This window comes from Spermophilus citellus (assembly GCF_964194105.1).
Source record: "Spermophilus citellus genome assembly, chromosome: 17".
NCBI classification, from domain to species: domain Eukaryota; kingdom Metazoa; phylum Chordata; class Mammalia; order Rodentia; family Sciuridae; genus Spermophilus; species Spermophilus citellus.
This window is the reverse complement of record NC_138199.1, coordinates 29800299-29822110: the sequence shown is the minus strand read 5'-3', so window position 1 is coordinate 29822110 and position 21812 is coordinate 29800299. Positions and strand designations below refer to the sequence as shown.

General features: G+C 50.1%; 1 protein-coding gene across 1 annotated transcript; it reads right to left on the bottom strand.

Moving 5' to 3' along the window:
• Positions 1-184: 184 nt before the first annotated feature.
• TRARG1 (trafficking regulator of GLUT4 (SLC2A4) 1) lies at positions 185-18355 on the bottom strand. Its single transcript, XM_081272451.1, has 3 exons — positions 17011-18355; positions 4574-4706; positions 185-2825 (listed from the first exon to the last, which is right to left on the bottom strand). Exons 1-3 carry the CDS (start codon positions 17395-17397, stop codon positions 2812-2814), a joined length of 534 nt encoding a protein of 177 aa, XP_081128577.1. The 5' UTR covers positions 17398-18355; the 3' UTR covers positions 185-2811.
• Between the last annotated feature and the right edge of the window lie 3457 nt (positions 18356-21812).

Here is a 21812-nt window from a genome sequence, read left to right as displayed (position 1 = left end):
TGAGACCTGGAAAGGATGGGTGATTTCCTTAGAGAAATACCTTGTGTTGTCTGTGGAGACCCAGTGTGCCCAGGGTCCCCAGGGGCCACTCCCAACACTGGGAACCAACAGGCTGAGTGATCTGCTCCCCCCTTGGTTGTTTGGAACCCCTGGACCTCCGCAGTACACACACACACATGCAGGGTGAACGTGTGTGTTCAGCTTTATTTTTTCCTTCCATGCCAAGAAATACAGAGTCACTGGTGTGAGTGGTGATGGCAGTGGGGAGGGGTTCCAGGGAGAGGCTAGATCGGTACCCCCAGCCAGGGGACCACCTGTTCATGCATCTGGTGGCTGGACCCATAATGGAGCTGGAATAGCAGGATCACTGTCCCTCCCGTTTCCGGCGCAGCCTGGAGATGCCGGGCTGCCCTTGGTCAGAGGCTTCAGAGACCTTCCTTCCGTCATCTCTCACTCCTGCCATGTGCTTCCCTTGACCCTGGTATCACTAGAAGACTCTCAGCTCAGCCACTCCTGGTGCTGTCTGCTAGTGGCTTCACCTTAGCAGGGCCCTTGACTGTTCTGGGATTGGAGCAGGAAAGAGGGTGTGTGTGTGTGTGTGTGTGTGTGTGTGTGTGTGAGAGAGAGAGAGAGAGAGAGAGAGAGAGAGAGAGAGAGAGAGAGAGAGAGAGAGATTCTGCAGGATGGGAAGACCTGGGTATGGCCATGCTCTGGATGCTCTGAGGCAAAGGCTTCAGTCAGAAGCTCACCTCTGCCTCACTTTCCCCATGGGACTGTCCCTAAGTCATGCAGTCCCTTTTCCTCTTCTCCCAGAGTTGCTGAACTTAGGGACCCCAGGGCCCACCAGGAGACCCTGCCAGACCAAGAGCCTGCACGTGGCTGATCCGGTAGACCTTACATCTCCCCTTGCCTGTCCTGATCTCCCCAGCGACAAGAATACTCTGGTTCACACCTCTTCCCCCTGTCACTCAACAAACAGGGATACCTCTATTTTGGTCTCAAAGAGCCCATAAAGCAAACCAAACTAGTCTCCCCTTCAGGAATGGGAGAGTGTATCCCCCCAAAAGGAACTGACGTAGGAACACAGTCCCAAAGGGATCCACCCAGCCTCCCTTCCCTCCCCGGGGGGTCACACAGGCCCTGTCTGGAAGGCTCAGGGCTGCCACAGCACCAAGAGCACCTTCCGGCAGCCAGAGTCTCTGTGCTCACCGGCTCTGCTCTGGAGCCTCTGAGAGGCAAGGGCCTCAGAGAGGAGCATGTGGGTCCTGATCGAGTACAGGCAAAACAGGCTGTGTCTGGGAACCTGTCCCCCCATTGAGGGTAGTAACCCTGGCTGTGAGGTGGGCAAGCCTGGGCATCTCTCTCCAGGTCTGAGTTGAAGCCAGGGGGAACCCAGGAGCAGGTGAGGCCCCTGTGGGCACAGCCTCTGCCCGGGAGAAATCTGGGGAGATCACAGGGCCAAGGAACAGTGGGAGGCAGAGGGCCTTATTTAGCTCTTTTCAGGTGTCCCTCTAGATCCTCAAACTCAGAGGCTGTGGCGATATACTCAGATATATGAGTATATCTCCCAAACCTGGGGCCCCTTGCTCTTCAAAGACTGGACCCTTCCACTAAGCCCTTTCTCTGTCTAGGACCTCTAGATCTAACCCAGCCCATTCCTTTTCAAACAGCACAAATACCTCTAGCAGCTTGGAAGCTCATGGGAAGTCCCCTGAGGGTGGTCCCCAAACCACTTTAACAGAGAAAGCATTTTCTGCTTGTGGATGTCCAGGAACACTGGGCCAAACATAGAGCATCAGATGAGACTAAAGCCAGGCCCCTCCCAAGGCACTCTGCATGGGGACCCTGAGTGTTAGGGATGCGGACCCCTGAGCCACTTTGCATAGGTTCTCAAGCTTGCACCCCAGATCATGGAGGAGGCCCCGGCAGGGCGAGCCCTGCCCTCCCCACGGCTGACCTAGGTTGGGTCAGGTCCCAGAAGTTCCTGTTGGTGCTCTCCCAGGCTACAGCACAGGTGGGGAGCAAGAGGCACACTGAGTTGTCCTGGGAAGCATGCTGGGGCCAGAGTCCTCAGCAGAGGGGTTCCGAGGCTGAAAAGTTTGGGAAGAGGTCAGTGTGTCCTGCTGCCCCTGTACTCGCCTTCACCAATATCCCTGTAAGTGCCTCCACCCTGCAAGGGAGGTTTAAGTGTGTGGCCATTGCCTCTTTCCAGGGCAAGGCACCATGGGGTGCCCGAGGGCATGTGCCAAGTGGCAGCTTCACCTGTGAGCTCAGGTAGGGGGTCACAGCAGGCATGTGGCACAGAGCATGCAAAGTGTGCTTTTGAGAAAAATATAAAAGGTAAAGTCCCACATCTTTGCTCCTGTCCAAGGAAGGAAGGGCCTGGGCTGCTGCTTTCTCTACATAATTGGTCTTATTTGTGGAGCTGGTTTTCTTCTCATTCTGGCAGTTTATGCTACTTCATAGGTCCCAGGAAATTGCAGGCACGAGGAACAAACCCAGAGCCTTGGGGTCAAAAGGCTGGGATGTGTCCAGGAGATTAAACCACATTATTCATAGTTTTCATGGTAAATTTAATTTCCTTCTTTCTTTCTTTCCTTTCTTCTTTCCATTCTTTCTCCAGATTTTCCCATCTGATGTGGACTGACAGTGGGGTAACTTGGGGTTTCCCTCCAAGTTTGTGCTTTTGGAACTTGAGGACAGGTGGGCACTTGGCAGTCACCATCTAGTCCTCCTGTGGTACAGGGTGTGGGTTTGGAGCTCTGTGGCTGACCAGGGTCTTCCTCTGCCTGCACGGCTCCCTGGTTACTTTTATTTCTTCTGAACTGTAAAGAAAAAAACATGTATGAAAGAAGAGAGTGCAGAACACTGAGTTTTTAAGTCCTAGAGTTGAGGATTTGGTTTTTGTTTCCTAGTGGGAAAACTAACGGGGCCAATCAGAATCAGCCCTAGGACTTTTGCTATAATCATCGACAATCATTTTTGCACACACCTGTAATTACAGCTACTCAGGAAGTCAAGGCAGGAGGGTTGCAAGTTCAAGGCCATCCTGGGCAACTTAGTGAGACCCTGGGCAACTTAGTGAGACCCTGTCTCAAAATAAACATATAAAAGGGCTGGGGATGTAGCTCAGTGGTAGAGCAGTTGCATAGCATGTGCATGGCCTTGGGTTCGATCCCAAGTACAGAAAGGAAGGAAGGAAGGAAGGAAGGAAGGAAGGAAGGGAGGGAGGGAGGGAGGGGGGAGGGAGGGAGGGAAAGAGAAAGAAAAGAAAAAGAAGCACTTTTAAAAAAATATTTGCTGTTGATGGACTTTTTTTTTTTTAATTTGCTTATATGCAGTGCTGAGAATCGAATCCTGTGCCTCAAACATGCTAGGCAAGTGCTGTACCACTGAGCTATAACCCCAGCCCCCAAAAGAGGCACTTTTTTCTCTCCTTACTGGACTGACTAAAATGTATGCCACTCTTAGGGCCACTATGAGACCTGCTGGTTTCCATCTTGCCACCATAAGGAGAGATCCTGCCTAGGAATAAAGCCTCATAAGGTGACACTAAGCTGATGCTCCTGCCTCTTACACACCTGCACATCCATCTCCCTTTACACTCATGCCATAAACTGAGCCTCAGAGGGCTTATGGAACATGCTTCCATTTCCACAGGGAGAAAGTGGAGGCCCTGGATTCTGAACCCAGGCAAGGTGTCCAAAAACCTGAACACTTCCCTCTCTGGAAAGCCCATCATTGTCCTTGGTCCCACCATGGAATCTCAAACTCTCTGCCCCAAGTTGAGCTCTCCACACTCCTGACCAGCGCCTCCCCCATTTGATGATTGGACTGAGAATCTTACAAAAATTCAGTGGGTGGGTGGGGGTAGGGCATTTCTGACATGGTCCCAGGTGATGCCCCTGCTGCTGGTCCATGGAACACCTTTTGAGAAGCAAGATGTGCAGAGAAGAGATCTGCTTGATCACTGAACTGGGAGACAGGTCCCAGTGTGCGGGCATGGGGCAGCTCTGGGAGGGGGCAGCTCTGAACTCACAAAGCTGCATGGGCTTTATGAGCAGCTGAGCATCTCCTTTGAAAAGGGTTCCCCGGCTGGAATGACTTCACTGGGTCACCTCTGGGTGGTCAGAAGTGTGGCTGCTTCCTGGATCTCCCTGCGTGCATTGTTTGCTTCTGAGCCGCCCAGGCTTGTGCCTCCAGCCCAGAGTACAGAGCAGAGTCACATCCATTATCTCAAGTGATGCTCACAAAAGCTTCCACTCAAGAGGTTTCTTCCTGGCACTTTATACAGGAAAAACACTGAGGCTCAGCCAGACAGGACACTGGCCCAGGTCCCAAGACCATCGGGCTTCAAGGCCTGTGCCCTTTCCACACCCTTTTCTATTGATTCACTGTCCAGGCAGATGACAGTCAGAAAGCCCGTCCCCACTCAGTCGTCATGCAGGGGACTGGTCCACTTTTCTGGAAAGAGAGGATAAGACTATGCCTCCCACCCCGCTTGTATTCTCCCCACACCCACCCATTGCCCCTGCCCCAGGGGCTCCCCCTGCTCCATGCATCTGGGCCTCACCTGCAAAATTGACGGTGACGGCCACGATGATGATGATGATCCCCATGATGATGAAGGTGATGCTGAGCAGCCGGGCCAGGCGGCCTAGCCTCCGGGCCCCATCCAGGTCCCCCTGCTGCACACTACTTCTAGACTGCAGAGAGAGGACAGCAGAGAACTCAGGATGGGCGTCCATCAACCACATAGACCTGGGCATCCCTCGGTGGCCTCCACATGGGCTTCCAGACACACGTCGTCCCCCACTGCCACCCACTCCAGTAGCCCCCATTAGGGAAAGGAAGAAGGCTCCCCTTGGAGAAGTGGCTTGGGCCTCTTGTGGGGACCCTAATCAAGACCGCCCCTCACTGGCAGGGAATAGATGGAAGCAGAACCAAGAAATTTAGGGCACTTTTGCTTAGGATGGTGACAGGGCAGGTAGTAGAAGCAGATGGTACAGTGGAGACCCAGGGCCTGGGAGGGTAGGTCCAGGCAACTTGCAGGAGCAGACAAGTCAGAGTCCCCTAGACCAGCCCAGGGCTTAGTCCTGCAGACACATTGGAACCCCAAGGACCCTGTGGTTCTGCCTGCCTCCTTTGCTCTGTGAATCTCCTTCTTGCTACAAAAGAAAAAACGGACTGTCCTCCCTCTTGTTATTACCCACTCAAGACCACATCCTTTTTTTTTTTTTTTTGATACCAGAGATTGAACCCAGGGGGCACTTACCTACTGAGCCACATCACTAGCTCTTTTTTTGTATTTTTTTAGAGACAGGGTCTCACTGAGTTGCCTAGGGCCTCACTAAGTGGCTGAGGCTAGCTTTGAACTCTTGATCCTCCTGCCCCAGCCTCCTAAGCTTCTCGGATTACAGGCATGAGCCATTGTGCCTGGCAAAGACCACATCCTTCTTCAAGCCCACCTTTCAGGCCATGCAAGAAAGGGGAGATGTCTCAGGATTGTCCTGGAAAGCTAGGATTGGGGTACCAGGGCCCTTTTCTATGACTTGCTCCTCCTTGGTGAGCTGTTTTTCTTGAACCTAGTTAATCTGGTGAAATCAGGTGGATGGAGGTGAGGACTAGGAATCTGCAAGGGTGGCCCTATGCCCTTGCCTAGAATGGTCAGGGGTCACCTGCTGGCCAGGACTGGCCCCATGACCTCAGATTCTTTTTTTTTTATCACTAAATTCAATTAAACTTGTTCATTCTTTTTAGATATATATGACATAGAGTGTATTTTCACATATTATATATACGTGGAGTATATATAATTTATTCTAATTAGGATCTCATTCTTGCAGTTATATACGATGTGGAGTTTCATGGGTCGTGTATTCATATATGAACATAGGAAAGTTATGTCCGATTCATTCTACTCTCTTTCCTATTCCCATCCCCCTCCCTTCCCTTCATTCCCCTTGGTCTAATCCCATGAACTTCTATTCTTTTCCCCTGCTCCTTGTTGTGTGTTAGCATTCATGTATCAAAGAGAACATTCATTTCGGCCTTTGGTTTTTATTGGCTTATTTCACTTAGCATGATAGTCTCCAGTGCCATAAATTCACCAACAAACGCCACAATTTCATTCTTCTTTAGGGCTAATATTTCATTATGTATATACACCACATTTCCTTTATCCATTCTTCTGTTGATGGGCACCTAGGTTACTTCCATAGCTTAGCTATTCTGAATTGAGCCGCTATAAACAACGATGTGATGGAGTCACTCTAATATACTGATTTTAAGTCTATGGGTATGGACTGAGGAGTGGGATAACTGGATGACCTCAGATTCTTTATTAGATTCCCTCTATTCTTCCTGGACTTGATAGACTTGCCCCAGCCCCCTCTGGCAACAGGCATAGGAAGCAATCCACCAAAGTGACTGAAGCCTGGGGGCTTCAGGCCAATCACTTGGTTATTTTATTTTTTGACTCTTAGAGGCCCCTGAGTTTAGCATGGAAGTGTGGTTAAGTACCTTGAAGAGGAGGAGGAGGGGGAGGGGAATGATAATGCTGACTTATTAACCTCTTACTTTGTGCCAGGCAGCTAATGAGCTCATTTAGCCTCAAAATCATGCTAAGAGATTAGCCGTGCTGCTCCACTTCCCTAAAGGAAAATCGGAGGTTCAGAGACGTGACCTTTCCTCTCTGTGCCCTTGATTCAAGACCAAGGTCCTTTCACCTCTCAGAATTCTAACCAACTCCCCCCACCCCAACTCTGCACTTCCAAGTTACTTTTAGGACAGTGTGACAACTACCTCCATCTGCTCCTTACCTGTAGGACTTCTCTCACTCACCCAAGTCCCAGTTATTGGCAGCAGCCTCAAGTCCACCCTGCGGGTCACAACTCCTCTGCCATTCCAGCTTGCTAATTTGTATCCTTATTTATTTTTCTAGTGTCCAGGATGGAGCCCAGGGCCGGGTGCATGCTAGGGAAGTGCTCTACCACTGAGCCTATCCACCTTGCTCATTTGTCCCCCATCCAAGTCAATTCCATCGCCACTCCCCTCTCTAACTTCCTTTTACCTGTCCTTGTTCTAAGCACCCCTTTCACTGGAGCTATGGCAACAGCCTCCTAAAGATCCCCTGGACCCAAGCTCTGTCCCCCATTTTCCTCTCCCCACCGCCATTTCACATCACAGACACTGTACCAGACCTCCAGGACACACATCAGGGTGTGAGTTCCCCGTCCCAGTTCCTAGGCTCATGGGACTTACATCCTGCTGGCCTCCTTTACAGTCACACAAAGAAAGGCAAAATTATAATTGTGGGTAGAGTTCCAAAGGAAAGCTACGTGGTACTATGAGAACTTATAAAGGGGGAGCCAGGGAAGCCTCTCTGGAGGAAGGAGCCTGGAGCTGTTGTGAAGGATGAGTCACAATTAAGCAGATTATTTTTCAAAAGGAAGAAAAGTGTTCCAGCAGGAAAAAAAATCATATGCAAATCATATGCGTGTCAACTATGTAGATGTTTATAAACAGCTGTTGGCTGAAGGAAATAGGAAGTAGATAAAGGCCCATGTGGCTGGAGCTGAAAGAGGGAGGACAAGGAGGCTACAGAGGGAGGCAGGGCTAGGCCAGGTAGGGCTCTGCCAGCATCCAAAGGAGGTGGGTGTTTGTCCCAGAAGCAGTGGGAGCCAGTGAAAGATATCTGACCAGGGGCAGGGAATGAGATGACTGGGTACCAGTTTTTCTAAAAGATCCCTTTTATCTTGTGGGGATAAGAGGAGGGTCAGGGAGGCAAGTCAGGAGCTGTTATGTAAGTTCAGCGAGATGATGGAGGCTGAGAGGCATCTCTCCTGCTCAGCATCCTCTGTGGCTCCCCATTGTCCACAGAACAAAATCCAACTAAGCTTAGCTTCATTTCCTGTTTGAAATCATGTACTCTTCTCTTCTGCAACCTGTGGGCCCAGCTGCTCTGAGCTGTCTGAGGTGAGATCACTGACCTCTGCTCCTGCCTGAGTTTCTGCTTTCCCACAGCACCAGGTCCAGACCCTCCTCATCCCTCGAGGGCGGCCGGCTCTGTTTCAATGCTACCTGCCATGTGAAGCCCACCAAGATTTTTCCACCTCTGCTGGAATAATACTCGCCTCATCTGAGTGTATGCTAAATGCTCAGGGAATTTCATCCTCCAAATACTCCTATGAGGCAGGGATGGAGCCAGAGCATAGAGAGCCGTGCCCGCAGGGTAAGAGAAGCAACGGATGGAGAAAGGCCCCATCAACAAGGACCCTGACTGGTACATAGTGGAGTCTGGACATTGGGAACCAATGGAGGGTTTTAAGTGGGGACTTGAACATGTCGATGCAGACTTGCATTTTGGGAATGTTCTGCCCAGCTACAGTGGAGGTGGGGAGAAGACAAATTCAGATTTATTGTAAGTAGGGGACTGGGGAAGAGTTCTGATTAGAGATATTGTGAAAAGAGAAGGTCAGATGAAATGTGGAGAGGGGCTCGCTGGGACCATTCCCAGGCTTCTGGCTTGGGGGGTGGGTGAGCAGAGATGCTCTTCCTAGAGATGGAGGAAGAGTGCATGTTCAGGGTGGGCCCCGTTCAGGTGAGAGTGCCTGGACGTTGTGAATGTGTCTGTCCAGTGGGATCCAGAGGCCCAGAGCTCAGGGAGCATCAGCACAGGGATGGAGTGTGATGAGCTCCAGGGAGCACACAGGGGGAGGAGGACAGGTCCACAGGCCTGTTGTCCTGTGTGAGGAGCACTGACTGGTAAAGGAGGATGTTGGGGAAAAGAAGCCTGTCACAGGGACTGAGGAGCGACCAGAGGGGAGGAGAGGGTGGCATCCAGGCAGTTTGAGATGGAAGTTCAAAAGGCCCATGGTAGCTTCTCATGCATGGAGGTCAAGTCACATGAAGAGGAAGCTAGTGACCATGAGAGGACTTGGGTGTCTTTGGTGGGAGAGGTTCAGAGCAGTTGTGGAAGGGAAACCAAATGGAGCCATATAAAAAACAAGCAGGGAATGAGCAAGGTCAACAGCAAGGAGAGACAGTCTTGAAAGTTTAGCTTTGGGTGAGCAGGGAGATAGCAAAGGAGCTACAACAGGATGAGACCCAGGGAGGGGGAGTCTTCAAGATGGGAGAGGAAAAGATCTGGCAAAGAGGGAGAGGGCAATGAGGTCGAGGAGTGTGACTGGTGCCACACCATGATGTCCAGGGCAACAGAAAGGCTGAGGTCTGGACTTGCACCCAGGTATGAACTGTGGACAGAGCAGTGAGCACACCTGTCCCTGGAGACTGAGCAAATGTAGGGGCAGGTGAGCTGTCACCTCCACAGGTGTGTAGTGGGCCTGGGCAGGAAGCTGGAAGTGATCATGCCTCTGGGCCTTGGGGTTCTTAGTGACCATGGACTAGTGTCAGCCAGTAAGGGGACAGAAAAGGTGGATCTGGCTTGAGAAGGGGACATGAGCAGAACTACAACCCATCCTAAGACTCACGGAAGGGACCCAACCAGGAACAGGTATATACTCCAGCTCCCTAGCTGAACAGACTGGATGAGAACCCAGGTTCTGATCCTGACCACCTGGATACCTGCCCCAGCTCCACCATTAACTATGAAACCCTGGACAAGTGGATTTCCTTTTCTATGTTTATCTTCAAAATTGGGGTGAAAAATAGATACTGTCTGGGTATGTGGCTCAATGGCAGAGCATGTGTCTAGCACGTGTGAGGCCCTGGATTCAATCCCCAGAACTTAGTATTGTGAAGAAGAAATGAAGAAAAGAAGAGGTACCTACTTTACTGGATGGTCATGGAGATGCAGTTAGTTGGCCCCTCCTTGGGTGTCACATGGCATGGCATCGTGCACCACTCTCTCTTTCTCTTATCACTCTGTGTCATTATTTCTTGGGGCCATGTCACTCTCCTTCTCCAGACTGTAAGCTCCTTGAGTGCAGGGACTGTGCAGCCTCCATCTTGGTATCCCTTACATCTAACCTAAGGCTAGGATCCAGTAGGTCCTCAGTAAATGTTTGAGGGGGGAAAAAAAAGAATAAAAGGACCAAGACAAAGAATGAGAGGAGAATCTGTTTTCTAACCACTGATCTTCACCAGTGGAAAGTTCAAAGTCAATGAAAGATTCATGAGAGAGATAAGGACAGTGGGTCCCCTTGGGAAGACACCTGGCATCTGGGTTTGGGCCCCACCCACTAACCCATGTCACCTACAACTCCCCCGATGGTCAGCTCAGGTCACTGAACTCAAGACTTCAATGACTTGGCAGCATTAGGAGGAAGAAAAGGCAGCATGCAGAAAGGGCTCAGAGATTTTTAAGAAGTTCAGCATTAGAGATTTGGAGCTGCCTTGGATTATTACCAAGGGACTCCTCATCTGTAAGCATGACAGGAAGGGGGACAGGAGCAGGATTTGAGATGAGAACTGTCCTGAATTTCCAGAGAACTGGCTGTGCTTTTAGTAATGATTCAGAACCATGGAGAGAGACACGTGAGTATTTGCTTGGGCGTGGGGAAAAGGTCTTAAAGAGAAAGATATCTCTTTTCTTTTTTTTCCAGCAATGTTAAGCCCAGTCTCTCCTTTGTCCACAGAGCCACGAGCCCACACATCTCAGTCATGCGTGTGCCTTTGGGCCCAAGACCCCCTCTAGTTTGCAGCAGTTGCCCCTGGTTGAGCTCAGCGCACTTGCTGTGTGGATGGATGAACACGGGGTGAAAAAATGGGCTGTGCCTACAATACATCAGTAAGAATCATTAGATTACCAAAAATGCCTGAGGAAGGAAACATCAAAACCATTCTGGATCTCTGCCATGCTCCCACGTGTTGTAGGAAAAACCCACAAAGGAAGGGCTCATTGGTGACTTCCACCAAAACCACAGACAGGCCTCAGTGCCTCCCCCAGATGATGTGAGGAAGGGTGAGACACTTCTCCCAAAATTGGTTAAAGTCAGAATTGCCCATCCATGAGGGATTTGCCCTTTCCTCTGACATTACAAAGTTTTATTTAATATTAATACGAACAGCAAGTGCCAGGTATGGTGGTTCATGCTTATAATCCCAGCTATTCCAGTGGCTGAAGCAGAAAGATCACAAGTTCGAGGCCAGCCTGGACATCTTAGCCAGACCCCATCTCAAAATTTTAAAAAATGTGATGGAGGGGGCTGGGGACACAGCTCAGTGCCAGAGCACCCTTAGGTTTAATCCCCTGTATCAAAAAATGAATAAATAATGACAACAGCAACCACTTGCACTTATTAAGCACTTGCTATGTGCCGGGCTCTGTGCTAAGTGCCTCACATACATTAGCTTGCTTGATCTTCCCGGAAGCCCCCTGAGGTAGATGGTATTATTGTATCCATTTTGGGGAGGAGGGTGGATACAAGGGATTGAACTCAGGGGCACTCAACCACTGAGCCACATCCCCAGCTCTGATTCTCAGTGAGTCTCAATGATTTGCTTGGTGCCTTGCTTCTGCTGAAGCTTTGCTTAGTGCCTTGCTTTTGCTGAGACTGGCTTTGAACTCGTGATCCTCCTGCCTTGGCCTCCTGAGCTGCTGGTATTACAGGCATGCTGCACTGCACCCAGCCTATTGTGTCCATTTTATAAATGAAGAAGCAGGCTAAGAAAGAAGGATGAGTGATGCGGATGCTGGTTCTATCACTATTGCTGGCTGAAGGCCCACTGCTTGTTGTCTAGCTCCCCTCATAGATGGAGAACTATGGCATGCAGGAACATGGCTACTTCTCGGCCTGACCCAGAAGAAAAATCTGACCACCTTACGAGGCTCATAGGAGGCCAGAACAGAGCTGGGACTGAACACCTGTGACCATTATTCTCAGACAGAGCCCTAGAGACTGAGCAGCCGTGGGTCACACTGATCACCTGACAAAGCCACAAGATGCTGCTGGACTTAGTAAGGATGGAGGGAGAGTCGGAGGGGGCATAAAGAAAAAAAGAAGTGGGATTTTCCCTTCCTGGAATAAATGGCTTAGAGATTTGGCTTTCCCAGGGGTTTCACACCATCCCTGTCACCAGAGTCAGATGCAGGGTGAGGCCTTAAGAGAATAATAAATTCAGCATTCAGCTGATGAGCCTTGTCCCAGCTGTGTGACCATGAGCCCAGCTCTGCACAGCTCAGCTGCCTCATCTGTTAAATGGGCACAATTAACCAGGCCACCAACCTCAGATGAAGTTCCTCCACTAGTTACCCAAATGCAGGATCAAGTCCTTGATCCAGGGATGGAGGGAGACCCACATCCCCATAGCCTCTCTTGAGCTTGTTAACATTTGCAGAGCATGCTGTCTCATGAGGTTGGTGTCCGGCTATCACCATCTTCCTGGCCTCACGGGCTCCCTGTTCAGCCCTGTTTCTGCCATGTCATCTCAGTTACTCTTACCTCCTTCACCTGTGCCACTTGGTCCTGCTTTCATGGCCGCTCTGCCATCTCTATCCTTGGGTGGACCCAATGTCCATGTCTACAAACCTACACCAACAGCTGGAGAAACTCACACCACCCTGTAGGCTGATGACAACCCCCATCCATCGTCTCTAACCTCAGCAAAGCCCTCCGGTCACTGACCTGTGTGTCATCTTTCTTCTGCCACCATGCCCCTATTTCTCAGCGAATCCCCTGGCCTTCCATGTCCCTGGTAACATGGAGACCGCAGAGTATGAGCACCTCCCTTTCTTGAGTCTACCTACCTGTCTTGGCCCTCATGGCCTCTCCTCTTCAGGAACCCCACCCCATCAATCACCACCCCTCCTTTTGTCCAGGCCTCTCCTTCACCAGGGGCACCCCTGAGTTTCTCCAGGGGTCTATGAATGACCAGCTCAGTAGACATTCCTGTCCTCTTTGAACCTGGCCTCTCCACAGCCTTTATCCACCTCTTCCTAGGTCTCTTTTCCTTTTCTCTAGCTTTCCTCCTGCCTCCTGGAATCTTTTATTAACCCTTTTCTGGCCACTTCCCTTTGCCTTAAGTGCTGTGGGCCCCAGAGCTCTAAGATGGCGCAGATAGTTTTGAATTGGATGGTCAGCAGCCTGAGGCAAACAGGGCTCCTCCCTCCTAACATTTTCCTCTCACTGTCCTTCCTTCTGATCCCAGAAGTCAGAAGTCAGACCTTCATCACCCTGCTAGGGTGGGTAGTCCATTCCCACAATGCAGTTGAGGGTTGGTTTTAAAATATGAACTGACCAGGGGCTGGGGTTATGGCTCAGCGGTAGAGTGCACACCTCACGCCTCACACATGCAAGGCCCTGGGTTCGATCCTCAGCACCACATAAAAATAAATAAATGAAATAAAGTTATTGTGTTCAACTACAAAAAAATTAAATGTTTTTAATTTTATGTTTCAAAAAATATATGAACTGACCACATCTTGCCTTGGCTTAAAACCCATTCTTTAGAGCCACGGGACAAAATTAAAATTCCTGGAGCAAGTCCCTGCCAGCCTCCAATCCCTGTCACACTCTTGTACCCTTCTTCCATGCCCCCAAATGCCATCCACTTACATCAGCCTTCTACTCCCAAAATGCCTAACACAGTGCCTGGTTCATAAAGGGGCCCAGCACTGACAGGGCGAGGTATCCTCAAAACAAACAACCTGCCATCCAAGTCAACTTGAATGAATGAATGAATGGTCAATGTAGCCAACTTTAAAGTTTCTAGAAGCTCCCTTTGCCCTTGCCTTGACTCTGATTCAGGCCTCTTCACCTCTGTGTCAGGCTCATCCTCCTTCAGCCCCTCCTCTCACCCCATGCCAGTCAGATCCAGCAAAATGGAAATCTAGCCACAATACCTCAGCTCCAGATCCTTACGTGAGCATACTACTGCAGAGAGGAAGCTCAAAGGGGATGCTATTGGTGTAGGTTTGTAGACATGGACGTTGGGTCCACCCAAGGACCCAATGGTACTAAGTGGAAAACACCAGTTACAAAGGTCATATATTCAATTGACCCAAAGCATCTGGTTGGCAAATCTATAGAGAGCAAGATCAGTGTTGGCTTAGGGCTGGGCGGCTTGCAGGATGGAGGAAGACAGCTAGAGTGGGAAGGGCTTCTTTAGGAGATGATATCCTAAAGTTGACTGTGGCTAAGTTGTAATGATCTCCGAGGACACTAAAAACCGCTCGATTACTATTCAGCTATGAAAAAGAATGAAATTCTGTCATTTGTAACACGTGATGGAATTGGAGGCCATTGTGTTGAGTGAAATAGCCAGGCACAGAGAGACAAGGAGCAGAATTTAGAAACGTCACTCTCACCGAAGCTGAGAGTAGAATGGTGATTACAACAGGCTGGGGACAGCAGTGGGTAGGAAAAGGCTGATCACTGGGTACTAAGTTAGAGTTCAGAGCAAGATGCTCTGGGATGCTACTGTACAGTGGGGTGACTCTCGATAACATAACATACAGTATGTTCCAAAACACTAGAAGAAGGGGTTTTGAAAGTTATCACCATAAATAAATGCATTCCTGTAATTCCAGTGGCTTGGGAGGCTGAGGCAGGAAGATTGTGAGTTCAAAGCCAGCCTTAGTAAAAGCAAGGCTCTAAGCAACTCAGTGAGACCCTGTCTCTAAACTAAATACAAAAAAGGGCTGGGGATGTGGCTCAGTGGTGGAGTGCCCCTGAGTTCAATCTCTAGTACCCTCCACCAAAAAAGAGAAATGATACATGTTTGTACAAAGTATACATGTATTGAAATAGTATATGGCACCCCCCAATATGTTGAATTTTGTGTTTTTATGTATCAGTTACAAATATTTTTAAAAACACCATTGAGTTGCACCCTTTACATGGGTGAATTGTATGTTATGTGACATATCTCAATGAAACTATTTAAAAAAAAGCGGGGGCAGGGCATGTAGCTCAGTGGCAGAGCACTTGCCCAGCATGCACAAGGCCCTGGGTTTGATCCCAGCACTGCAACAACAAAACCTACAATGGTTTCCCATCCCCCACTAGGGAGACTCCCAGCTGCTACTTAGTTACTATTACCATGGAATAGCACTTAGGATGCCTTGAGTGTTGCTCTTATGCACTTTGAATGGCCCATCCCACTTTACCCTCCAGTAGCTCCCTAATGCAGGCATTATGGTTATACCCCCTTTTCAGAGAGGTAACTGAGGATAAGAGGCTTGAGAGACTTGTCCAGGACTCCATAATTCCCCTGTGGTTATGTCTAGCAGGGGCACTTCATGCAGTATTTTGTAAGGACTTGTTTACATGTTTCTTCCCACTGGAAGACAGGTCACCGTAACTTGGCAAATGTTGTCTGGTTTAGTGCTAGACTTCTTGCACTGGGCCCTGCAACCATCTGACCTGACTCAAGAACCTTACAAGGACGTAGAAATGCTGGAGGTGGGTTCAGTGTTTTTACCATCTCAGGTCCAGTTCCCTTTAAGGAAGGCAGCTCCTGCCCAGCCTGGACACTGCACCCCCGCCTCCATGCACAGGAGACAGATTCTAGAGTCTGTTTTCTCCTGAGCTCTTGTGTGAATTCCCTCTCCAAAGTCTCTCTCCCCTACTGGGACCTTTCTCTGTAACCAAGAGGTTGGCCCTGCCCAGAGCCACTGGCTGCACACCTAGAGCCTAGCTCTGTCCCCTAGCAGTCCCCAAGTACAGCAGGCAGCACAGGAAGTTCTTGGGGATGTACCAGGGAGCCCTGCCCAGCCCTGTCTCTTGAGCCCATGCCAAATCCCTCATACTCAAGAATGCCACCAGGCATGGTGGCGCTCAGCTGTAATCCCACCAACTTGGGAGGTTGAAGCAGGAGGAGAGTGAGTTCAACTTGGGAAGACCTGTCTCAAAACAATTCTTTTTTTTTAAAAAAGGACTGGGGATGTTACTTCCTGGTACCAAAAAAAAAAAAAAAAAAAGAATACTGTCAGTGTCCCCTGATGTCCTGGGGGTGCTACTGTTTTTGATGGGGGTGGGGAAGTCCTCCTCTAGATGGAGACTGAGCCTTAATGAAGAAATGTGGTCTTTTTCAGAGGACATCCAGAGTGACTACAACTCCTAGGAACTTGGTGATAGATGTGTTAGCAGCATGTCACTCCAGGGGAAACAGTGTCACCCCACCTGGTCCTTTGGCCCTGACCAGCCTTGGGGGCCAGAGTTTGCTCCCATTTGCTCCTAACCTCGTTCTAAACATCATTGCCATGCGTCTCACTCTCCCTCCTTCTTTCCTGAACCTCCAGGGTCACCTGCCAACATCTATTGACATTTTCTGTGGGATCCTCCCTAAATAGCTCTACCCAAAATGACTTGGCTGGAGAACAATCTAAGCCAATTTAAACCCCACAGAAGTAAAGACCTAGCTCACTTGCCCCTTCTTGGTGAGGCAGGCCCTTGCCCTCTGACTCTCAAATTCTTCTCTTGTGCCAGGCCAACCTCCCCTGCCTTAAAGACAGATGCTGGAGTCTGTGTAACCATTGAGGACCACAAGGCTCCAGGGGCAGGCAGCCATCTCGTCCCTCCTTGTGTGCCCCTGGGGTGGGGTTGGGGGAATCCCTAGGGCCCTTAGTGCAGGCAAGTAAGTGACTACCAGCCCTTAGAAACCAGAGTTGGCAGAGGCTGGTTGAATGCCCAGGTGGCCCAGATGCCTGGTTCCTCTCCTGGACATGGGGGGGGGGTGCTGAGACCCCCTTTTGGCTGCTCAGGAATGGCTCCTTGGGGCAACCACCCCCTCCAAATAAGCAAGACCCCTGACTTGGCTGACTCTCTGCCCCACAGAATTCAGCTCTAGGCAGCTCCCTGAGTCTCCTTCCCTGGCAGAAATGGGGCAAAATCAAGCCGTAATACCAGAAGCAAGGATGGAAGAAGAGCTCTCAGCCCCTGGCCTCCCTGGAAGTAGGAAGCTGAGCCAGCAGACGTCTTCCCACAAGACCCCAGCCCCTGGGGCTCTTTCCTCCGCATCCCACCAGGCATGTCTGGTGCCTGCCTGGGGACATGCCTGTCAACCCCAAGGTCCAGCCCCTGCCCCTGAACAAACAGCAGCACTTACCATAATAGAAAAGATGAGGGGGATGAGGTTGAGGGGCCAGACAGGGCAGAAGCAAGAGGCGATGGCAAGGATGAGGTAATCTTTGGGGGCTTCTTGGTCCTGGGCAAAGGAGGTGGTGGCGACAGAGGATGCCCGCCTTGAGCTGGCCCGGGAAAGGGAGCCAGGGAGGGAGGCCTCCCGGTGCCCCTCGGAGATCACCTTGAAGGGCAGGCTGTGGCCATTCTTCTCCAAGTCCAGAGCCTCCGAGAAGGACTTGGACAGATTCAGGGCTTTGTCATCCTTGCCCTCCACCTTGGTGAGGAGCTTCTCCATCTCAGGCAGTTCCAAAGGTGAGGTGGAACCCGTCTCCTGCACCCGGGGAAACTGAGGTTGCCCTGGGTTAGCCATGTTGGTCTGGGCTTTGGGCTGCTCCAGCTCCAGGGCCTGGACAAGGGGCTTCAGAGGAACCTCAGCGCACCATTCCCCAGCCCGGAATGGGAGCCTCCAGCGCAGGGATAGAAGGGTGGCCCAGGGACCCAAGGGCCAACTGGGTACTGGGAGGGTGAGAAGGAGCCAGCTGGGTTCTCAAGGCCAGCTGGGTTCAGAGGCAGGGCCTGCGCCACCCCTGCAGAGCTCCCAGGGAGCTGCAGCCTTCGGCTCTGCTCAAGTTTGAGGCCAACTTTGCTGACAGCACAGATGGGCGGAGAAGCAGAAGAAAGCGAAGAATGCTCCTTCCTCTCTGGAGTGAGGCTTAGGCTGAGGCAGGGAGGCTGTGTGTGTGTGTGTGTGTGTGTGTGTGTGTGTGTGTGTGTGTGCATGCGCGCGTGTGCATGTGCGCCCCATTCAGCCTCCCTCCCTCTCTACCATCCTTGGAGATGCCTTTCCTTTTCAATTCCCCTCTCCCCAGAGAGCTACCCGGCAGCATCCCGCCTCTGCCTCAGCCCAGCCCAGCCCAGCCCAGCCCAGCCCAGCCCAGCCCCAGAGGGACTTGGGCTGGCTTCTGGTTTCCATTGCAACCCCAGGACCTGCTCCTCTGGGTAAGGGGCTCTGGATGGGGAAAACAAAGGTGGGTCACAAAGACATGTCTTCAGCTGTCCTGGGCACTGCCTCTCTACCCAGCAGGCTCGTGCTTCCTCCTATCTGGTAGGAAATTCTGGGCCCTGGGTCTACCATATCCCACCCAGACCTTGATCCTCAGCCCTTAGAGACCTCTAGGCCAAAGTCTTCTTCCTCGCTCCAAGAGGGAAGGGGAGATGTGAGCGCAGGGTGGTCCCCGGAGGACCCACTAACTGGGTTTCTAAGCAGCTCACCAAGTCTTGGGGCAGAGGTTCTTGGCGGGGGTGGGGAGGGCAGTGGCCTCATCTCATGCCCATCAGGACTTTTCCATGGTGGTGAAGAGCAGCAGGCAGAGACTCTTCTGCTCAGCAGCTGCTCAGGCGGATGCCAGCTCTGGTTGTGGCTGCCTTTCCAGATTCTCTCTCATCTTTATTCCCTTTTATGTTCCCTCCCTCTGTTTCTGCCTCCTTTATTCTCTGTGTCTTTTCCTTTCTAAATCCCTGACCTCTCTCCTTATTTTGATGATCTGGAGCCACTAGAGGTAGGGGTGTGTCGGGGGTAGAGTTTGGAGGGGGTGACAAAATCATCTAAAATCCTAGGGTTATGCATGATATGGGAAATGATGCTGGAAGGGCCTCAGAAGCTGTGGAGTTCAAATCTGTTGGTACTGCAGTTTGGAAACTGAGGCCCAGACATGGGAAGAGATGCTCATCTCAAACTGTATCTCAGTTAGACATCAATCCTTGGTCTAGTTCATGAGGCAAGCTAGGAGCAAAACCAACTATGTTAGTGGGAAGAAATGGCTTTGGGTTGCATATCAAGCTGGTTTCAGAAATGCTGCTTCCAGCCAGGTGTGGTGGTGCACACCTGTAATCCCAGCAGTTCTGGAGGCTGAGGCAGGAGGATGGCTAGTTCAAAGGCAGCCTCAGCAACTTAGCAAGGCCCTAAGAACTCAGGGAGACAATGTCTCTAAATAAAATATAAAAAGGGGCTGGGGATGTGATGTGGAGGTTAAGAGGCCCTAGATTCAATTCCAGTACCAAAAAAAAAAAATGTTGCTTCCAGTAAAGGCTGGGTCAGACAGGTGGAGGGAAGTATGTACACACAGAGAACGGCCAGAGGGAAGAACTGAGAGCCCTGGAGAACAGCCATATGCAGGGCTGACCTAAGAAGAGCTCTAGGGAACTGAAAGGACCCCTAGAAAATAATAAATTTGGAAAAAATATTTGTGGCTATAGGGTAAAATTTTTAGGTTTAATAAATCCAACTGTATTAAATTAAGAACTTTTGCACAATAAGGTAAATGCATTGTTATTTGCAAAATGCCCCCCTCAGGGGAGGAGTGTCTACATCACAGACCTCAGGAAGCCCCTTAACCCCCAGGCCAGTAGCCCAGCCAGAGGAGTGAACTGGGTTCCTCTGCCCAAGGGTTTCCACAGATATGTCAGTGCCTTTCAGTTGTGAAATCTCCTTCCATGGGCAGCAAGTTGGGCCCCTGAGACTGCTGGTCCCCGTCAGTATCCAGGTACACAGAATTTCATGTTACAATCCAGGAGCTGGCTGTTGGGTAGAGGGACTCAGGTCCTCTGCAGGACCTCTATCTGCCCAACTCAATTCAGTAGCCTCTGGCTGCATATGACTACTGAGCACTTGAAATATGACTAGACAAATTGAGATAAGAGAATTTTGAAGATAACAGAGAAAAAAGAATGTAAACTATTTTATTCATATTTTTATATTGATTGCATGTGGAAATAATAATATCTGGATATATTAAGGCTAAGTAAAATGTTACTAAAATTAATGTCACCTATTTCTTCCTACCTTTTTAAAAAAATTTACTGTGCCTGGTAGAAAATTTAAAATTAAGATGTGACTTACATTATATATTTTTATTAGGCAGTGTCTAGCCTAGAAGACAGAAAAAAACAGACATAAATAAACCTTTTAAATTCTGTAAGCAAAGGAAAAAAAAATCCAGATTAGTTGGTGGCAGCAAGGTTGCCTGAATGAGTTGGTTACCGTTTCCTTCTTAGTCAGGGCACTAGGAGACCAGGCTTGCTCTGCCCGTGCAAGATGCTGGCTTGCAACGCCACCTAGTGGGCTGTGTAATGAGGGGAATAACCGGATTTGGAGCCCAACCCTGCCAGCAGTTAAACCAGGTAGGTTCCCATCTAAAAAGTTCATGGAAACCCATGGACTATATTAATCCTACAAAGTAGGTTTTGTCTGCACAGTTTTGACTCAATCAGTGTTTTTAAAAAATTCATTCCACATAAAAGTTGGGGTTTCAGACTTTCAAAAAAATAAATTTATTTATTTGTTTATGGTACTAGAGATTAAACCCAGAGGGTTCTACCACGAAGCCATATTTCCATCCCTGTTTATTTATTTTTACTTTATTTTTTATGTTTTTGAGACAGGGTCTAAGTTGCCAAAGCCGGCCTGGAACTTTGTGATCCTCCTGCCTCAGTCTCCCAAACCACCAGAATTACAGGTGTGCACCACCACCCCTGGCTGGAGTTTCAGACTTTTAACATAAAATCTTGGAACTCTGGGCAAATTTCCTACAGAAACCGGGCCAGCTGCAGCCTTTAGAAGGGCTTTGAACTCCTTGGTCAACTTCATGTTCCCTGCCTGCCCGGGAATCTGCGTGATGAGCCCTGGGCCAGCTAGACATTTGGGTCAGCCTCTTGCTGATTCACAGCTGGCTGGCCTCACTGATCTCTGGGGTGGACACAGGGAACAAAAGGAAGGAATTCCTCTCTCTTTCCCTATTCCCAACTCGGTGTTAGGCGCCTGAAGGAGGCCGTGGTGACCCCAGCTCCCTCGTCCAGGGCCTGACTCACAATCAAGGCCAGCCGGATGAATTGGAGGAAGCAGGAAATGTTAACCAAGCGCCCAGAGTGTGTCCCCACTGACACTGATCCCACCTCTGCCCACCCCCATCCTGTGTGCTCTAAGTGTGACAGATGCTGAGAGAGGTTAGGGATACAAACAGAGGAGGGGGAAGTGGGCCTGCATACTAGGGGTGCTTTGGGTGGTGGGGTGAACAGGAAAGAATCCTCAGAAGTTTCAAGTTAGGTCCAGCCTAATTCAAGGTGAAGAGGAAATAAAACCCCCTCTTATCTGTTCTGCAGCCCTTTTTACTCTGGGCATCTGATTGGGTGTCTGGAAACCTATAGAGCTGACAGGGTGGGCATCATTGAGCCAATTTCTTGTCTCACTGAAGCCTTCTGGGGCCAAGCCACCCCTTCTTTAGAGGCCACAGAAGTCTCCTGACATCTGTGGTCACACATGTATGTGCACATTCGTGAAAGGCAAGGAAAACTTAATCTGATGAAGCTCCCATCAGAGTAAGAACCCCAAAATTTCACATCTAGTGAAGTGAGTCCTCCCAAAGGAGCCCACTGGGAATACATTATTCTTGACATCCTTGCACAAAATATGAACCTACTTCTCTCTGGGGTTATCCTAAGGGGACAGATCTTTCACTTTGGCGGGGGGGGGGGGTACTGAGAATTGAACTCAGGGGCACTTGACCACTGAACCACATCCCAGCCCTATTTTGTATTTTATTTAGAGACAGGGTCTCACTGAGTTGCTTAGGGCCTCAACTTTGCTGAGGCTGGCTTTGAACTCATGATCCTCCTGCCTGAGACTCCCAAGCCACTGGGATTACAAGCATGTGCCACTGCACCCAGCAGATCTTTCATTTTTTAAAAAATAGTTAAGAAGGGCAGGCTCAGTTGTGCCAGGGCTCTAAG

What these genes read in the sequence shown, in the direction of transcription:
- TRARG1 (XM_081272451.1), bottom strand. Translation starts at nt 17,397, where the DNA reads ATGGCTAACCCAGGGCAACCTCAGTTTCCCCGGGTGCAGGAGACGGGT. An exon ending in CCCTCATCTTTTCTATTATG is followed by an intron (nt 4,707 to 17,010) that starts GTAAGTGCTGCT and finishes CTCTCTCTGCAG; the next exon opens with TCTAGAAGTAGTGTGCAGCA.